The sequence below is a fragment of the Sinohyriopsis cumingii genome, unplaced genomic scaffold (genome assembly GCF_028554795.1).
Source record: "Sinohyriopsis cumingii isolate HCF-2022 unplaced genomic scaffold, ASM2855479v2 utg000810l, whole genome shotgun sequence".
Taxonomy (NCBI): domain Eukaryota; kingdom Metazoa; phylum Mollusca; class Bivalvia; order Unionida; family Unionidae; genus Sinohyriopsis; species Sinohyriopsis cumingii.
The window spans coordinates 261121-280075 of record NW_028315933.1 but is presented as its reverse complement, the minus strand read 5'-3'; the positions used below and the strand labels follow the sequence as shown (position 1 = coordinate 280075).

General features: G+C 36.4%; 1 protein-coding gene across 1 annotated transcript in view; it reads left to right on the top strand.

The window, feature by feature from the left end:
• Positions 1 to 18955, top strand: part of LOC149773221 (Y+L amino acid transporter 2-like) — a 91780-nt gene that overhangs the window by 28868 nt on the left and 43957 nt on the right. The window contains exons 4-7 of the mRNA XM_089946580.1: positions 967 to 1011; positions 8490 to 8613; positions 13962 to 14065; positions 16320 to 16416. Coding sequence (XP_089802706.1) covers positions 967 to 1011; positions 8490 to 8613; positions 13962 to 14065; positions 16320 to 16416 — 370 coding nt within the window. The remainder of the gene's footprint in view (positions 1 to 966; positions 1012 to 8489; positions 8614 to 13961; positions 14066 to 16319; positions 16417 to 18955) is intronic.

Here is an 18955-nt window from a genome sequence, read left to right as displayed (position 1 = left end):
TGTTAATAATATAACCGGCAAGACAGGTGTGTTTGGAAATTAAAGGCGTTTGTCTGTAATGATTAACAACCAAGAGGACTTTGTTCACAGCTTCATTGATGTATCAAAAATATAATAGCCACAAGCTGTGTTTATGGTCTGCTGTTTTTGTGATAATTACAGGACACTAGTACATACTGTTTTGATTCTAGGTCTTTTAAATATTTAACAGAAAGGAAGTGAATCTTACTGTTCTATTACAAATAATTTATTTCCTCAGATAATAAAAGTGAAAATAAAAAAAAAAATAAAAAAAAACCAACAACACTATATTGTGAATTAATCCCAAATTACGCTTACTGGTGTGTCACAAATCCAGAAAGATGGAATGTTCCAAATGAATTCCAAAAATCTTAATTGTCTTGTTGTACCACAATGTATTATCCAGAATGTCTTTAAATGTTGTCAGGAATCTCAAATTAGTGTTTAGTTTAAAAAAGTCCATGATCGTGTTGTAATTCCAATGAATAATTTAATAATCCCTCTCAGTTATATCTGAACACAACTGAAAATGATTGCACAGACTGATCTTATAACAGGAATGAAGACTTTGTTTACAAAACCTTCATTTGCTATGTGTGACAAAAAAAATGAAAATGTGTTCGTGCACGTTGTGTTGGATTATTTGCAAAAATTATTTTCCAACAAAACTTTACATAGTTGTCTTCCCTGTTAGACTTGGAAATGTCCATTCAGTTACATCCTTTTGTGTACCAACACATTTTCATTTTTTTTGTTTCTCATTTTCTCTATCCCAGAACAAAGTTCATGAAATGATCCAATTATTTTTAGTCGGCTTTAGTGTTGTATAATGGTTAGAGATAAAACCAAACTCCTTTTTTTTCTCCATACAAGCCAACAAATAGATCTTTTAAGATGTATGTTTGCAGATAATAATGACAATGTTTTTCTTTTTTTTTCATGCAGGAGCTACCTGAATTTCCTTGTGGATGAAATTGTAAACCCAAATAGGTTAGTGTTCCTTTACCTCATAAAGTGTATGGCTTTGTAGGCAAGTTGACATACTGTATCAAAGTTACACGTTGCAATGCACTATAAATAGAACACCTGTTACCTACTTGACTATGTACACATTGGCCTGCCTGTAGACTATGTTTCGTTCAACATCAGTTTGAACCATTTTACATTTTTGGTACTCATCTATTATGTGTAGAATGATTTAAGAGGCAAATCTGATTGTTATAATTGTATAATTATTTTTCGTGGAAGAATTTTTTATGTGCTTTGAAGTTTTGAGCAAACTTGTTCAACATCAAGCCACTGAAGCCATGTGACCAGCCATAACTGCCATTTCTCATACTTGAAACTTACCAGTTCCTTTTCTACATCTAAATCACTGAATCATCTGAATTTGTTAAATTATAAAAACCCATTGTTGCCTGCTGTTGATATGATCTAAGAAAGACAACTGTTACTCTCTATTCTGTAGTGGTCTTGAAGGAGTTACCTTCGTGTGTGTTGATTAAACACGTGACTTGTGTTTTCGTCTACGAGCTATTCTTTTGAAGATATCACCACTTATGATGATACAAGCATGCTATCAACATGGTGGCAGCGGTGAACGCATATCCTGATAACGTCTGCAACGTTGATTTTCGCTGGATAAACGCACAGAGTTGAAGAAACTCCGAAAATTTGACCAAGCCAGGTCACGAAAATAGATCACATTTAATTGAACATTCGTCCCGATTTGATTCGTTCGACATGGCGGACTCATTAAAGCCACCTGGGACTTTAGATATTACTGAAGGAAACATAAGTGAAAACTTCAAGAGATGGAAGCGACAGATAGAAATATATTTGACCGCTAGTGGTTCCCAAAACAAAGACAAGACAGTTCGAACCAGCATCATTTTACACTGTGCAGGACCGAAGGTAATTGACATTTATGACCAGTTTGTATGGGCAAATCAAGATGACAAAAACGATCCAGACAAAGTTCTGCAACAGATTGAAGCCTACTGTAATCCACGGAGGAATGAAGTTCTTGAAACCCACAGGTTCTGGTGTGTGAAATATGATGACTTTACATCGTTCGAACATTTCCTTACCGAAGTTAGGAGAAGAGCAGAGTCGTGCAATTTCAAAGAAAAAGACAGAATGATAAGAGATAAAATTGTACTCAGCACAAGTGGTAAGCTCCAAGAGTTGTTGTTGAGAGAAGAAAAACTTGAACTTGACAAGTGTCTTCAAACTTGCCGAGCATTTGAACAGTCAAATAGACATGTGCAAGAAATCAGACAAGACAAAGTACATGATTCGGTGAACAAAGTTGATAACGCGAAACCACGATCACAAGCAGGTGTATCTGGTACTGGATTGGTAAGACCGAAACTTAAGTGCGGTTTCTGTGGACTGTTTCATGAACGAAGCAAAGAAAAATGTCCAGCCTGGGGAAAGAGATGTAACAACTGTGGTGTAAAGAACCATTTCAAATCATGCTGCAAGAAAGTGCAAACAGTTGACCAAAATGACAAGCCCGAAGAAGCTACAGAAGAAGAATTCTGGCTTAACTACATTGACAGTTTGATCAATTCAAAGGCAAAAGCCAAAATGATTGTAAATGACTGTGATGTAACATTTCACATTGACACTGGGGCCCAGGTAAATACAATCCAACAGAGATTTGTCCGAAAATCTCAGAGAATACAGAAAGTGTCACATCTCAGAATGTGGAACAAGTCAACAGCGAAATCCTTAGGGGAGGCAACTCTGACAGTGACAAACCCAGTGAACAATGAAACTTATAATGTAACTTTTGTAATTGTGCCAAATGAGCTAGATTGCTTGCTAGGTTTGAAAGCGGATCAAGAACTGAAACTGGTCACAATTAACACCGATAATTTTATCGGAAGCGTCAAACGCCACCTCGGAGATCTTGGTGAAGTGAACCTCAGACTCACAGATGATGCAAAACCCAGGGCATTGCCAGCTCGCAACATACCGCTGGCAGTGAGAACTGAGGTGAAAGAACAAATTGACCTACTGACAGAACGCGGCATTTTAATACCAGTTACAGAACCAACTGAATGGGTTAGCCAGATGGCAATTACAAAGAAGAGCAATGGATCGTGGAGGATATGTTTAGATCCTCAACCGCTGAACAAAGTGTTAGTGAGAGAACGATATAGACTTCCAACTTTTGATGACGTAGTTCCAGGATTACATAATGCCAAAGTATTCACGAAACTCGATGTGCAAGAAGCATATTGGCATATTAGACTTGATGAAAAATCCAGTCTACTTACTACTATGATAACACCGTTTGGAAGATACAGATGGGCTCGACTACCGTTCGGACTGAATGTATCCAGTGAAATATTTCAGCGGAAACTGAATGAAGCTCTTAGCGACCTTGAAGGCATATTTACAATTGCGGATGATATTATCATCGTTGGTTGTGGTGATAATGAAATAGCAGCTCAGAAAGACAATGATGAAAAGCTGGCAAAGCTTTACAAACGCTGTGAAGAGAGGCACATTGTTTTGAATGAAGGAAAGAAGGATATGGGCCCTGAAATCACTTTCCATGGACACAGAATCACGCCACAAGGTATCAAGCCAGATAACGATAAAATCAAAGCTGTTCTTGAAATGAATGCTCCGACGGACGTTACTGAAATCAAACGATTTTGTGGATTGGTACAGTATATGGCTAGATTTGTGCCAAATCTGTCTGAGACTCTTGAACCATTGAGAAACCTGACTAGAAAGAACACACCGTGGAAATGGACAAAACAATGCACGGAAGCTTTTGAAAGAGTGAAACAACTGTTAAAGCAAACAGATGTGTTAGCAATCTACGATCCAAATAAGGACTTGGTACTACAAGTTGATAGTAGTAAAGATGGCCTAGGAGCTGCTCTGCTGCAAGATGGACACCCACTTGAGTTTGCATCAAGATCTTTGAAACCAGCTGAAAGGAACTGGGCACAAATAGAAAAAGAAGCGCTTGCAGTATTGTATGGGCTAGAGAGGTTCGATCAGTACACATATGGTCGCCCAGTGATTGTTGAAAACGACCATAAACCTCTGGAAACCATCCTGAAGAAACCACTCAGTCAAGCACCAAAGCGGCTACAAGACATCCTAATGAAGATGTTTAGATACAATGTTACGTTTCGGTACGTCAAAGGATCTGAATTAATCATTGCGGACACACTAAGTCGTGCTTATAGTTTGTCAGATGACACTGAACTGACTAGGCTGAAAGTATGTGAGGTCAAAATGTTTGATAAAATTCCGGATGCGCGAATTACAGAAATCAGGAGAGAAACTGCCAAAGACACAACTTGTCAGTTGTTGATTGACCGTATTATAGAAGGATGGCCCAAAAACAAAAATGACCTAAAGCCTGAAGTGAGACCTTATTTCTCTATCAGAGACACACTGAGCTTTTATGATGGTATAATACTGAAAGGGGAAGCTGTTTTAATTCCAAAAGCTTGGAGAGGACAAATTAAAGAACGTTTACATAGTGCCCACCATGGCTTTGACAGTATGGTTAGGAGAGCACGAGGAACCGTTTTCTGGCTGGGAATGAATCAAGAAATAAGACAATTAGCAGACAATTGTGAACACTGCATGGAGAGAAAGCCAAAACTCCAGAAAGAGCCCCTGCGGCAACATGATGACAGCAACTACCCATGGGAGAAAATTGGGTTAGACTTGTTTGAAATACAGGGTAGAAACTATTTGCTGGCGATTGATTATTACTCAAATTTTATAGACGTTGATTTACTCACCACAACATCATCAAGTCAAGTCATTATCAAACTCAAGAAGCAGTTTGCGCAATTTGGAATACCTAGAATAATCATCAGCGATGGTGGACCACAATTTACGTCTGATGAATTCAGTCAGTTCACGAAACAGTGGGGCATTCAACATCACGTGACTTCTCCTCATCACCCAAAGTCAAATGGCAAAGCCGAAGCCGGTGTGAAGATTATAAAAGGCATGATGGTTAAATGCCTGAACTCTAGGACTGATCAGTACGAAGCACTGCTAGAACTAAGGAATACTCCAAGACAGGACACTGGTCTAAGTCCGGCCCAAATGATGTTTGGGAGAGAAACAAGATCAATGCTACCTTTGGTTCAAAAGAAGTTGCCCAGAAACAAGAAGCGAGATGCTAGGAAGGACTGTATCAAGAAAAGTTATGACCGCAGTGCTAGAATTAAACTAAAACTTGAAAACAGTCAGCCTGTATATTTCCGACACAAACCAGATAAGCCCTGGAGAAAAGGTGTTATTACAGAACCAAACGACCGAAACTGTATTGTAACTTCAACGGATGGTGTTCAATACAAGAGAAATAGTGAACACATAAGACCGACATCAATCCCAGTACAAATCCGCGATAAATCACCGGAAAGAACAACTGTACAGGAGCAAACGGCTGACACGCATGTAAAGGAACCTGATCAGAGGCGTCCCGTACCAGAGTCGACATGCCTGGAATCAGCGACTACACCAGTTATAAGACCCAGGCGCGAAGTGAAGACGCCAACCTATCTCAAAGACTATGTGAGGTTTTGAGTCAGTTTTATGCAGTTGTGAGGGACATAATAATCCCCTGTAGTGATCTAGAAATGTTTTCAAGTGTTACAATTATTGTTAGCTAAATTAGTTGAATTTATTTGCATTGCATTTTGATGACTGCATAGTATAAAATCCTGTCTTCTTTAAATCATTTTCAGTTAAAGTCTAGTCAATAATTTTTATCTAAGTCAAAAAATCCAAAGCCAGTACTTTTTGTAACTGTAAATTTTATGACCTGTTAACTTGTTCATAAATTGATGTTTTGTTTAGATCTCAATTAGTTTCGTTAGAGAAAAAGGGATGTTGATATGATCTAAGAAAGACAACTGTTACTCTCTATTCTGTAGTGGTCTTGAAGGAGTTACCTTCGTGTGTGTTGATTAAACACGTGACTTGTGTTTTCGTCTACGAGCTATTCTTTTGAAGATATCACCACTTATGATGATACAAGCATGCTATCAACACCTGCATTAACATCAGAGCCTTTACTGAAGCTTTCATAGTCATGATTCTAATCGTCCAAATTTCAGAAAGTACTGAACAAAATCTGCATCCTCCATTTTTGAGAGTGGAGAATATGACCCAGTTACTTTAAATAGCAGATGATGACTAGAGCTTAAACAGTGAAAAAGTGATCTGGCATAATGGTCATTCACGTCAATGAATGTAGTATCTAATAGGGGATTTTCCATGAAGGTGTCACTATGAAAACTAGTTTAAAATGGCTGATGTTTACAGCAGGCATCCAAATGTGCTTCAATGAGAACGGTGTAGAGGCGTCCAAAGGCGCTTCCATGGGATTCAGGTAGAGGCGTCCAAAGGCACTTACATGAGGTAAAGGGTTTAGTACATGTGGCCTATCACCTGTAGATTCATACATGTAAAATAATAGCATCTAATGAAGGACTGAGGGTCATGTTTGGAGTTCAGATGATGGCTGTGATTATTGGAGCTGATACGGAGATTTCATGCATGTAATTACTGGTGTTTACTATCCTGGTAAGCTACTGGTTTCATAAACTCAGGTGCTCTGGGTGGCTGAGTGGTTTAACGTGCTCACCTTGACCCATCACAGTCATCTCAGCTCTGTCCTCATGGGTTCAAGTCTTCTTGGGTTTGGCCAGTGTGGGTATGTGACAAAGCTGCCAGTAGCTTCACATGGTTGGGTGGTTTTTACTGTGGTTTTCATGTCCTTCCTCCTCCAGTTATACTGGCTGCCACATATAGCCGATCTTGCACTGAGAAATGGCATTAAACCCCAAAACAACAAACAAATCATAAACTCATTGGATGTCTGAAAAGTATTCTTTAGTCAATATATTCTGTGCAATATAAATTTTAAGTTCAGATATTATTTAGATGGTTTGATTAGTCCAAGTTGTTGGGTATGTCTTCACTGAGTAGAATACGAGTTAGGGTACCAGGTTAGCACTATATGTCAATTAGCTCAGATGTGACTAAATCCATTAATGAGAAAATGAAATGACTTGTATATTCTTACGATTTATAAAAAAATACAAAGCAGATGTTAATACAGTCCGCTCAGTATAAAAACCAACCTAGTTTCAAGTATTGTACTGTATATACTTGGTTATAAGTTTGCTGTAACTGCAAACAATAAGAGACCCAGATCTGCTATCATATAATGTGCACGCTGATCAAGGTCTGCGTTGTTCTACTGATTAATCTTAACAAATTGCATAGATCCAGATCTACTGTGGCATTATGCAAAGGCAGATCTGAGTCTGTAGTTTGCAGTAAGAGAGTATATTTGGTATGATATTGTGAAGATTTGGCTATTGTTAAGACCTGGGTGAGTTCTTCCACAAGTTACCTCTCTTAGTAAGCTCTTTTGTCAGTGATCACAAGAAATTGAATGTCTAAACGAAAATCTACCACTTGATACGAATGTGAAAAAATGATTTTATTTATGCAATTTTGCTGAACTTTTCTTATTTGGGGACTTGGACCTTGTTATGATAGAAATATAAAACTCAAGGTTTTACCCCTACCATTTTTTATTTTTTGTTTTATCACTGAACTAAACAGAATGTTTCAAATTAAATTAATTAGTAACGCATGGATAGTAAGTGCATATGTGTGGTAATTACACTGAAGCATACATATTTGTGTACTTTCAGTTTAATGCACATCAGTAAATAAGTACATTGTTGTATTAATCTGTGCGTGGAATGTTTATAAGTGGCCTTTTTCTGTTAATGAATTGCACCCCCACCCTCTGTTGTGACAAAAATACCCCCATTTTAAAAAAAATAAATATTTATCTAGCAAAGTAAAGAATTAATCGTAATATGTAGTAGTTTAAAAAAAAGGTACATTACATATTAATGTTATAAGCATTACCACTGCATGGAGAGATTTTATTTTACTAATCTCATTACATTGTTCACAGGACCACTCCGGTGGCCTAGTGGTTAGAGCGTCTGCCTTGGATGTGGGAGGTCGTGGGTTCGATCTCCGGCCGAGTCATACCAGTGACTTACAGAAATGGTACTAACAGCTGCCTCACTTGACGCTCAGCATTAAGAGGTTAATGTTAGGACTGGTCGGCCTGGTGTCAGGATAATGTGATTGGGTGGGACATCATGCTACATGTCTGCGGCATGATGCACTAGTGCTAGACATCACTATAAACTGTCACACTGCAGACATCATAGCGATATGACTGAAAATTGTTAAAGCTGCGTTAAAAATCCAAATCACACACACACTCACATATCATGGTTCTAGAGCAATAAGCTGATAAACGTGTATGCTTTAATGAAAATGAATTGCTTGCAGATTTCAGATGTTTTGGATTGTCTTTTATGTGTGATTAGAAAAATAATAACATTTCACACTATAAAGGGATTCTTTACTTACAGAAATTTACCTCTAGCCATAGGGATCTCCATGACCCTGGTTATCGTGTTTTACCTGGTGGCAAATATTGCCTATTTGGCAGTCCTTTCACCGGCAGAGATGCTGCTGTCCCCTGCAGTTGCTGTGGTATGTAGCATTAGACCTTTAACATAATTTAGACAGAAGGATTTATTAATTATTTTATTTTGTCATCCTGCCTGTGAATGGTGAGTGAAAGGTTTCACTTCTGTGTTGTTGGTGCCAAGATGTGCCATAGTTTTTATAAGTCAGTATTTATGCAGCTTTATCGCCATTATAATGTTCATAAGCAAGAATGGAACCTTTGTTTTAAGGACAGAAAATATGCTGAAACTTTCAAAAAATAGTTTCTACACAGAACATTGCTTATTTTTATTCAAACAAGATGCCTTTGAATTCAGAAAGAAGCTTTTGGATTTTTGAAAATTTTAATCATTAAGATTGTTAAATTTGATATTTATGCAGATTATAATTGCTAAAAAAGTAGTGAGAAAAAAATGTTGACAAGTGCTATATCAGATTAGGAACTGCTAAATCTGACAAATTTTTCTAAATATTATTGGACCAAAGTAGCTTAATTCAGATAAAGTTTTTGAAAAATATGTACCCTGGATGTCAAAAAGTAATTATCCTACTTTTTTTGATATGCTGTAATGTACCAAGCCAAACCCGTGGGTCAGTGGTTCTTTCTGGGGTTTTTCTGGGTTCTTCATCCACCATTAATACTGGCCGCCATGTTTAGCCTATTGTGTGCTGAAAAATGGCGTTAAACCCTACAACAACAACAACAACCAAGCCAAACCAAATGACACAAGTTTTAACTCGCTTTTTCCATCCTATCGATAGCTTCAAGGCTATTTGCAATTAAGGGATTAAACTGGTTATCTTTATCACGAGAAAACATCCATTGGCAGTCTAGTCTTCAAAGTTAAGGTCACAAGTTAGTGTTTCAGGTTTTTCATTTTATTTTTCTTTCTGCTGGAACCCTTTCTGCTTTACAGATGAAAGTTGGTGTAATTAAACATTTTTAGTACAGAGTGACTGATTTACCACATGGATGTGTGTATCTTCAAGGTCGGAGTCATGGTTCAATATTTAAAGTTTTCCTTTACGCATTCATCTCCTCTCTGTAATTGAAGAGATGTTTGAGATGAAACTTGGTGAGCCTTGAAGGTCACGGTTGTGGGTCAGTGTTTGGACTTCTCTTTATGCTGTTCATTGTATAACATTAGAGTCATTTGAGATTAACAGATGAAAGATACTATATTTGTTACGCATCATAATGGGTACATGATGCGACATAATGGATATCTTCTAGGTCAAGGTTACAGACTAGTATTTTAGTTTTCAGTAACACTTTCCAAAGGGCTGTTTAACTTTGAGTGTATAAAGATGCATAAATGAAATGTGATTTAACGTGGCCATAAAAAATGTTGTTTTCGATTTCATATCTGCAAGTTCACAGTGACAGGTACACATTTTATGGTTCTTTTTGTCTGTTTTATACTGTAAACGTTGAGGTTCAGGGATGAAAATGTTGTCCTTCTGAATGGACGGTCAGGTTGAAATGGGGTTTACACCAAACGGTTTCTAAAGATGTCTTGTTGGTCCTCGGTGAAAATCAAAGATGCCAACCTTTACAGATTTCCTACATTTTTACAAAAATGTTTAACCCTCTTCAAGTCAAATGTATGATGTCCCAACCTTTAAATATGCATTATATTTGTGAATTTTATATAGAGAATGCAACTTGAGTTGCCATTTTATGTAGTGAAGGCAGGTGAGTTATCTTTGTATTGCACTTGCTGTGAGTATAGAGTTTAGTGTAGTTGACACTAACATAGCATCCAAGGAGAACTGTTCCTCAACCAACATCATTCAAGCCAGGGGGTGCAGGTCTGACACAGTGGTCACCAGATTTGATCTGACAAACATTTCATCCCGAGGACTTCATTTAATCTGGTAAGACCTGTATCAGCCACAAAACATACTATCTGTCATTCAGCAGCTTCATAATGACATGGCTTGCTCTATTTCTGCTGTTTTTCTTAAGACTACACCCATTTTCTGACTTGGTGCATGTATGGTCATTTAGAAAAGAAATTGGGGATCGCAAGTACATTTACCTGTTTCATTATTCCTGAAGATTCACACACGTATCATTTTCAGCCTCCCCTGACATCAGTCTTTTGTACCTGGTTTTGAATTCCTCATGCTTGAGTAATCATTCGCCTCTAAAATTTATTCCTTCCCTGTATGTTTACTTAAGATATTCATGGCTGCAGAGGTTTTGTGAAGGTTTCATCTTCCATACATTTCTATCCAAGATCATCAATCATGTGTGTGATTTTTTGTCAGCCAGTAAAATTTCTATTCTTTAATTTCTTTGGCAGTGAGTGCATACTATTCAGAAATACATCTTACGCTGTGCTTGATTCAGTCTTTCTGAAATCAACCATAACAATCTATAATCTTTATTTTTTGGGGTACTTTTTATGTGCCTTGCAAGAGCCACAGAGGCAACTTTATTGTGTTTACCTTAGTCAGTAACTCACACCAGATTCGGAGCAGCTTTGCCTATCTTAGGATGAACTCTTTACCAGTTCTTCTAACATATTATGATGGAGTAATGTATCTAAAGAATATTTTTATGGGGGGGGGGAATAAATTTGGTACTTCATTAATACTTGCCTGATTATAATACATGCAGTCCTTCCTACAATTTTATCCCTGGAAGCATGTGCCCTTGTGTAACAGTAGTAACTGACAAATGATGAGATTTGACACCAGGCCCTCTATGCAGGGGGAGATCACTCTCGTGTAAAGACAATTTAACACTTTTATTGCTAAAACGAGGCAAAAGGTTAACATATCACAGTCAGTTAAGTATTGTTAAAAAATAACAGATTTTATTTCCAAATTATATTCGAACACATTCATGCATAATTTTTAAAAAAATTGAAAATTTAAGTACCATCTTTACCCTGTGTTTTGGGAATAGTAAAGGGGGTGCTCACCAGTTATTATGTACTTTTGAGAGAGTGACATATGTAAGGTGAAGTTGTTTGCATTTAAAACATGCACAGTGGAGAGAATGTTGGCATACCGCTATGATACATTAATGTATTGTGGATGATATTTCTTTGGATATTGTACTTTTGGAAATTGTGCTAAAAAAGTCAGCCTGAATTAGTCTAAAGTACACTATGCATAGCAGCTATTAAAATGTGGAAAATGAATTTTGCCAGACTAGACAGTACCAGCTTCTGGAAGTGCAATGAATGAATAACCAAATATATAAATTGTAAAAAACAGTTACACGATCTTTTTTATACAATTTACTTCTGAAGTTCAGGAAGTGAACAAGACCAAGTGGAGCTAGCACTTTTTTGAAAGGTGCACATCTGGAGTAAGGCCAAGCTGTATACTCTATAACCCCTATTACACCTATCAATCATACACCAAAAAAAGGGAATTAAAGAGTCTTTGAATCATACCTAAGATATACAAGGTCTTTTTTAAATAGCCAGTATAACCAGTGAGGAAAGCGGGGGAAATTCTTTTTCTTTAAAATTCTAAGCCTGGTATCAGGATAATGTGACTGGGTGGGACATCATGTTACCTGTCTGAGGCATGCTAATGTGACTGGGTGGGACATCATGCTACCAGTCTGAGGCATGATGCCTCAGTGTTAGACATCACTATAAACAGCCATACTGCAGACATTGTAGCCATATGACTGAAAAATTGTTAAAGCTATGTTAAAAGTCCAAAACATACACATACTTAATTATTTTATATAATCATCTCATTTTTTCAAGATTAATTTGTGTCTGCTTAATCAATAGACTGAACAGAGACTTTCAAGGACTATTGAAGTTATGTAAAATATCCAATAAGTATTGCTTCCTGGATTAATTTGATGTTATAATCCCGAGTATGGGTAACAATCATGTACACTCCATGTAAAGATAAATGTTACTTTATGTTTGCCATCTGCTTAACCAAGATTTGTTGTTGTTATTGACTCACAGAATCTGTTTAAAACACAATTTATGATTTAGATTGGGCATTAACCGTGTGGCATATGAGGGACTGATGATCTTAAAGAATAGCAAAATGGCTTATATACAACAGATTCAAACAATTTTCAACATTTAAACAGTATTAGGAAAAGCATACTTGTTTTATTCATTTATCCCTTCCTTTAGCAGATGCTGTGCTTTATCTCCATGAAAACTGTTTTAAAACAGAACTTCTCATCATAACTGATATGAATTTTCTTCTATTTTGATTGTCAATCAATGTTCACTATAAACCTTAAGAAATGAGAATTTTGTTCTCCACGATAGTAATATAACTCTGGTTGAAGATTTGCAGACATTTCTGCTGTAATCATTTATCATCTCTGTCACCACTCTTTAATAATGACAATTAAATCCAGAAAACAATTTAACGTCTTATAGGAATAGAAAGAGATCCCATTCATTCCAGGCATTATGGATTACAGTGGATTACAGTGGTAGTTAGTGACATGTGCTTTAGTCTGGTTTACACTCACATTTGGGGCCCCGAGTGGCCGAGTGGTCTAAAGTGCTCTCCGTTACGGATCACTGCCATCTCACCTCTGTCTGCGGTGGTTCGAGTCTAGGATTCAGCCAATGTGGGTATGTGAGAAAGCTTGCCAGTAGCTTCTCGTGGGTCGGTGGTTCTTTCCGGGGTTTTCCCGGGTTCTTCCTCCACCATTAATACTGGCCGCCATGTATAGCCTATCGTGTGCTGAAAAATGGCGTTAAGCCCCAAAACAACAACAACAACAACACTCACATTTACAAAGGATTAAATCAAGGTCAGTGGTGTTTATATCAGTTTTTGCAATGAAGTCATTCATAGTAGTGTCAGATGCACATTTTAAAAAAAAAATTATGTTGCTGGTCGTGATCAACAGATGGTTACCCATGACAATTGGTTTATATAATACATTTTGTATTATTATTATTATTATTATTATTTTATTATTATTATTATGCAGTTAAGATTTTGATTTCTTATGAACAGTAAAATAGTCACTTACATCAGTAGTTTTTGTTAGTTTGCATGAAAATCTTTGTGTATTTATGAGTCAGGGAACACTATTTTAATTAGATCTGAAAAGTTATCTGCTACCAAAAATGGGAGATTATGTTTTTCTGTTTGTTGGGAACTAGTGTCTCAGCAATTGTAACTTTATCCATATTTCGTGTAGATTCTGTGGACATGGATTTGAGTGATGGCATATTTGTTATCGCGGTTAACATGGTTTTATGCTTGACTTTTGATGTCATTCTTGTCACCCTAACTGACTTTAAAGTCAGCTTTGCAGGAAGAACAGAAATAGATAGTCATGTCCCTTTCAGTAAGATCTGACCATATACTACAAGTTCTATGTAGATTGAAACCTTTTGTTGTGCTTTCAGACGTTTGCAGACAGTACCATGGGGGTTGTGCGGTGGATCATGCCAATACTGATTGCCATCTCTGTCTGTGGAACTATGAATGGAACAGCCCTTGGCTTCTCTAGGTAGATTTTGGTTTTCAAATTTTATTGATATATGTTTTATAAAATTTTTTTTAGACACTTTGGTAATCACTAATTTCTGTTGGTAAATATGTCTTCAGATTCCTTCATTATACACATTACCTATCACATTACATTAGGAAATAAACAATTATTTCTCAGATCCAGCCCTCCCAGAAATTTTGTACATTTTATTTTTCCCATCTGTATGTCATATAGACATCTGTAGTAATGTTGGTGGGAGAAAATTGTTCTAAGATGCCATTAAAATTAGCTCTTGTTGCCATGATTGTCCTCCTTACTATTACCTATTCTCCTAAATTTTATATGATTGGGGATTTTATTCAAAGGAGAAAGCAGATTTGTCAGTAAATCATATTTCTCTTTGAATACTTAACCAGTCACGTTACTTTAATACCCTACTATCCTCCCTACAATGCATTTAGAATGTTCTACTAAGCTTAAAACTACCACCACCTGTCGGTGGCAAGGGGAGGTAATAGTCAAGAGTTTTTGCCTTTTTGTCCATATAATATAGACAGGAAAGACGAATTGGTGTCTTTTGGAAAGGATGGATTCAGGAGGTAGTGGAGCTTATATTCTTAATGTTAATGTGATCAGATAAGTAGCCTAGGAGAAACATAATTTATTAGAAAATTTACTTTTCTATAACACATTAATTTGTTGCATATTTATTTCTTGATAACTGTCATTTGGAGTGGACTGGAAATTTTAATAAAATTGATCTCTGTAAACTTAAATGAAAATAATGCTGCGTATACATCCAATATGGTTACCATAGTGGCTGTCTGAATGGATGGTCATATCAGCATGTTTTTATTAACCGAAGTCATATTAAGATGCCTGGTTGATCCTATATGAAAATAACGCCAATCGGAAATCCAGTAAGGCCGCCATGGCATAAATCTTGAAATCTTGTTATCAAGACTTTAAAATGGTTTCAGCACTCAGCAGTTAAAAAGAAGACATGGTCATATGGATTCCATGTAATTCTTTTCAGCCAGTATAGGGTCACTCCCTTTGAGCACTTCTGGTTTAGATACAGACCCTGAAATGAATGATTTTACCAAATCTGCATTTTATTTGCATTCATTCTGCATTTTATTTACAATCTTTGTGCATTTGAGCCATTATCTTTTTTTTTTTTTTTTTTTTTGCAGTGTCAGAAATTCATTCAGATTATACTTCCATTCATCATTTTTTTCTCATTTTCATTCATTTGGAATCCATATACCAAAGTTAGGATTTGCTTTCATATCTTTTGCTATTAAAATGTGCTTTAGTGAAAAAAATTAAACATATAAAATTAAAAAGACAGCATTCAATTTATGATAAATGAAAATGTAGCACCAATTGCAGTAATTATTTGTCAGTTTTTTTTATTAATTTAATTTGTTCAAAAAATAATTGTACAGATAGAACTGTTGGTGAATTATGTCGTCACATCAGTGTCAGTTAGAATAAGGACAGGGCTCATAAGTGGTGAAAATATGTCTGTCAGTGTAAAGAATCTGATCCCGATTATCACATAAAAAGGCTTTCAGCAAAAAAAAATGTAGCAAAGGCCCGAAATACATGTAAATAGATTTTCATTGAGTTTTAATTTATGATTCATTTTACATCCTTTGTTGGGGGTCCCGAGTGGCCTAGTGGTCTAAAGCGCGCTCTGTTACAGATCACTGCCATCTCACCTGTCTGCATGGGTTTGAGTCTAGGATTCGGCCAATGTGGGTATGTGAGAAAGCTTGCCAGTAGCTTCTTGTGGGTTGGTTCTTCCCGGGTTCTTCCTCCACCATTAATACTGGCCGCCATGTGTAGTCTATCATGTGCTGAAAATTGGCGTTAAACCCCACAACAACAACAACAACAACATCCTTTGTTTTGGATTTGTGCTTATCATCAATTTCCATCAAAATGAATGCATCATTTTTGTTTGCATTCATTCGGCATTCCATTTGCATTCATCCTGCATTCCATTTTCGTTTCAGGAATAAAATTATCCATTCAGTGGTATGAATCAGGTTGAGTAGGTAAACCACCAAAAATTCATTTCTTGCTTGAAAAACAGCCTAATGCTGTAAATAATATAGTCTGTTTTGAAGCCACATGTTATGAAATTTATACCATTGTTCAGGTTCAGTGAACATTTTATTTGGTCTTAATTTTGAAATGCAATTAGAAAAGTGGTTTTGATTTCATTTTGTAGTTGTAAACAGTTACTTATTTCTTCTTACAGGTTATTCTATGTTGGAGCCAAGAATGGACAGTTTCCCAGTGTTATAGCTATGATCAACTATAAAAGATATACACCCATACCTTCCCTTCTAGTTATTGTGAGTAGCTTAAGAGCATGTAGAATTTATTATTTCCATATTTTCTGACACAACAATAACCAAGTATTCACATTTAGCAGACATTTATATAAGAATTCATGGATTTTTATTAAATAAAAATAATAGATTAATTCAAGATGTTCAGATACGAAGATACACAAGGAATAATAATAGCACACACACACATAGACACACACACACAATGATAGCATATCATGTTTTTGATGATTGCACTGGAAGCAAATTAAAGAAAAAACTGAAACTGAGATTTCACTTATTGGGGCTTATTTAATTGTTTTTTTTCTTCTAGAAGTGTTGCTTCCAATAGGAATTACCAATATATATTATATATTGGTAAGTAATACACTACCTTGCACTGTATTGCTTACATTTCAAGGATGTTAAGTCCCACATCCAAGTTACCACATGATCATACATGATTTCTTCCTATGGAATGTTCTAGAACTGAGAAAAGAACCTGGTCCCAGACTCTAGCTGATGGGAAATTTGCCTTTCACATTGAAACATATATCTTTTTGGGACCCATCTTCCTAAGGGCTTGTGTAGAATACTGTTATGGCATGAAATTGTACCTGAAGCCTAACGAGCCATTCAGAATGGAAAGATCTTGTGTATTTTTAACACTTAGAGACAGAAAGGGTGATATTTTAGCTCAGACTCTTTTTATCGGCTTAGCCTGCAATTAACCAACTCATGACTAGATGAACTTCTTATGCAAATTGAATAATGAAATTAGAGCATGTGGTAATCACAAGCATAGCATTTGAGCACAGCTGCTTCTTGTTCATCATATTTAAGCCATGGGAAGTGCATCTATTTGATATTTTAGGAGACAGTGTAACAAGATAACCAATTGGGATTTTCGGATTCACAACAGTACACTTTTGACGATGATATAAAAACAATGTTTAATTTTGGATGACTTGAGTGAGCAATTAATTATGAATATGTGCGTGTATATATAATCCAAATATTGGATTTAATTTTAACATAAGAACACGTAGACTTAATGATGAAAAATACAAATAAATTAATTTAGCAAATACAAAGACAAGGGTGAATGGTTCACAATGATTTGACAATGGAACAATGGATATAGTTTATTCAGGTAGTAACCAATGTAGAATTTTACTCGTGTAGTAAAATGAATTCACTCAGATAGTGAAATTATGGTGATTAAAAAAATGGACAGATATACAACTTATCTTTACAGTCCCAAAAGATACACTGGGTTTTACGAACCCCAAAATTAGCCCACATCTTACAAATTACATGTAAGGAGATACACTCCGTCATCACTACACTTTATTTCAGCTCCATGGCTGCTACAGTTCAGCTTCACAGCTGCTACAGTTAATTCCTGCGGTTGGCTTTACAGCTTGCACCACGTCGACCCCAACCACTGATAACTTTGAATGCTCGGGTCATTCTGATTACTCTAGACACCTTAGATACTCTGGACACTCCAGATGGCTCTACACACTCTGGACACTTGGAACACTTCTAACACTCTGAACACTTGCAACACTCCGAACATTAGTCCCTCCAGACACTCTGGACATTAGACACTCCGAACACTCTGGATACCCCAGTCATTAGACAGCTGAAAATATGTCCAATACCGTGTAGTATACATAACACGGGCATATAAGGTAAAACGTAATGACGTTATACATGTTATATAGATTACATTATCAGCACAATAATTACAAAATGACAGGTTCAAAAATAAACCTAACCCTGCTCAATAAGACTCCTACTGTACTAAACAGTTCTTTAAAAAAATCTGCTTTACATTACTAATATAAATATACGTACGGTGAGGTATTTATACACAGACATAGTCTGTGCATTGTAGGCATTCTGTTTCATCCCATCGAGAGCACTTCACACATGCAGCATCGGATGAACCGAACTCACTATTTCAAAATACGACACAGTATACATAAATCACCCTCGGGTATCGTTGTCCACAAAAAACGAAATCTGAGTACATATATTCAATAAATAAAAGAATTTAATTCTCTGACAATACCTCCCCCTAAAAAAAGGTGTTAACACTTTTAGAAAAATCACGGAAAGTGAACATAAACAATTGTTAAAACTTCCAGTTTGAATACTGAATGAAAATGATATGCTAATTACACCCTACTTAAAAAAATCAGCTCCCACATTTTCCGATAGTCGAATTGACTTGATCCGGAAACTATAAGGTTGCACGGACAATGCCCAATGCATCAATCTTGCATTGGCGAATTTTGCTTTGTTCAAGTATAAGATACACTGGGTTTTTACGTACTCCAAAATTGGCCCATGCCTAACAAATTACATGTAAGGAGATACATTCCGTCATCACTACAATTTGTTTCAGCTCCACGGCTGCTACAGTTCAGCTTCACAGCTGCTACAGTTAATTCCTGTGGTTGGCTTTATAGCTTGCACCACTTCAACCTCGATCACTGATAACTTTGAATGCTCGTGTCACTCTAGACACCTTAGATACTCTGGACACTCCAAA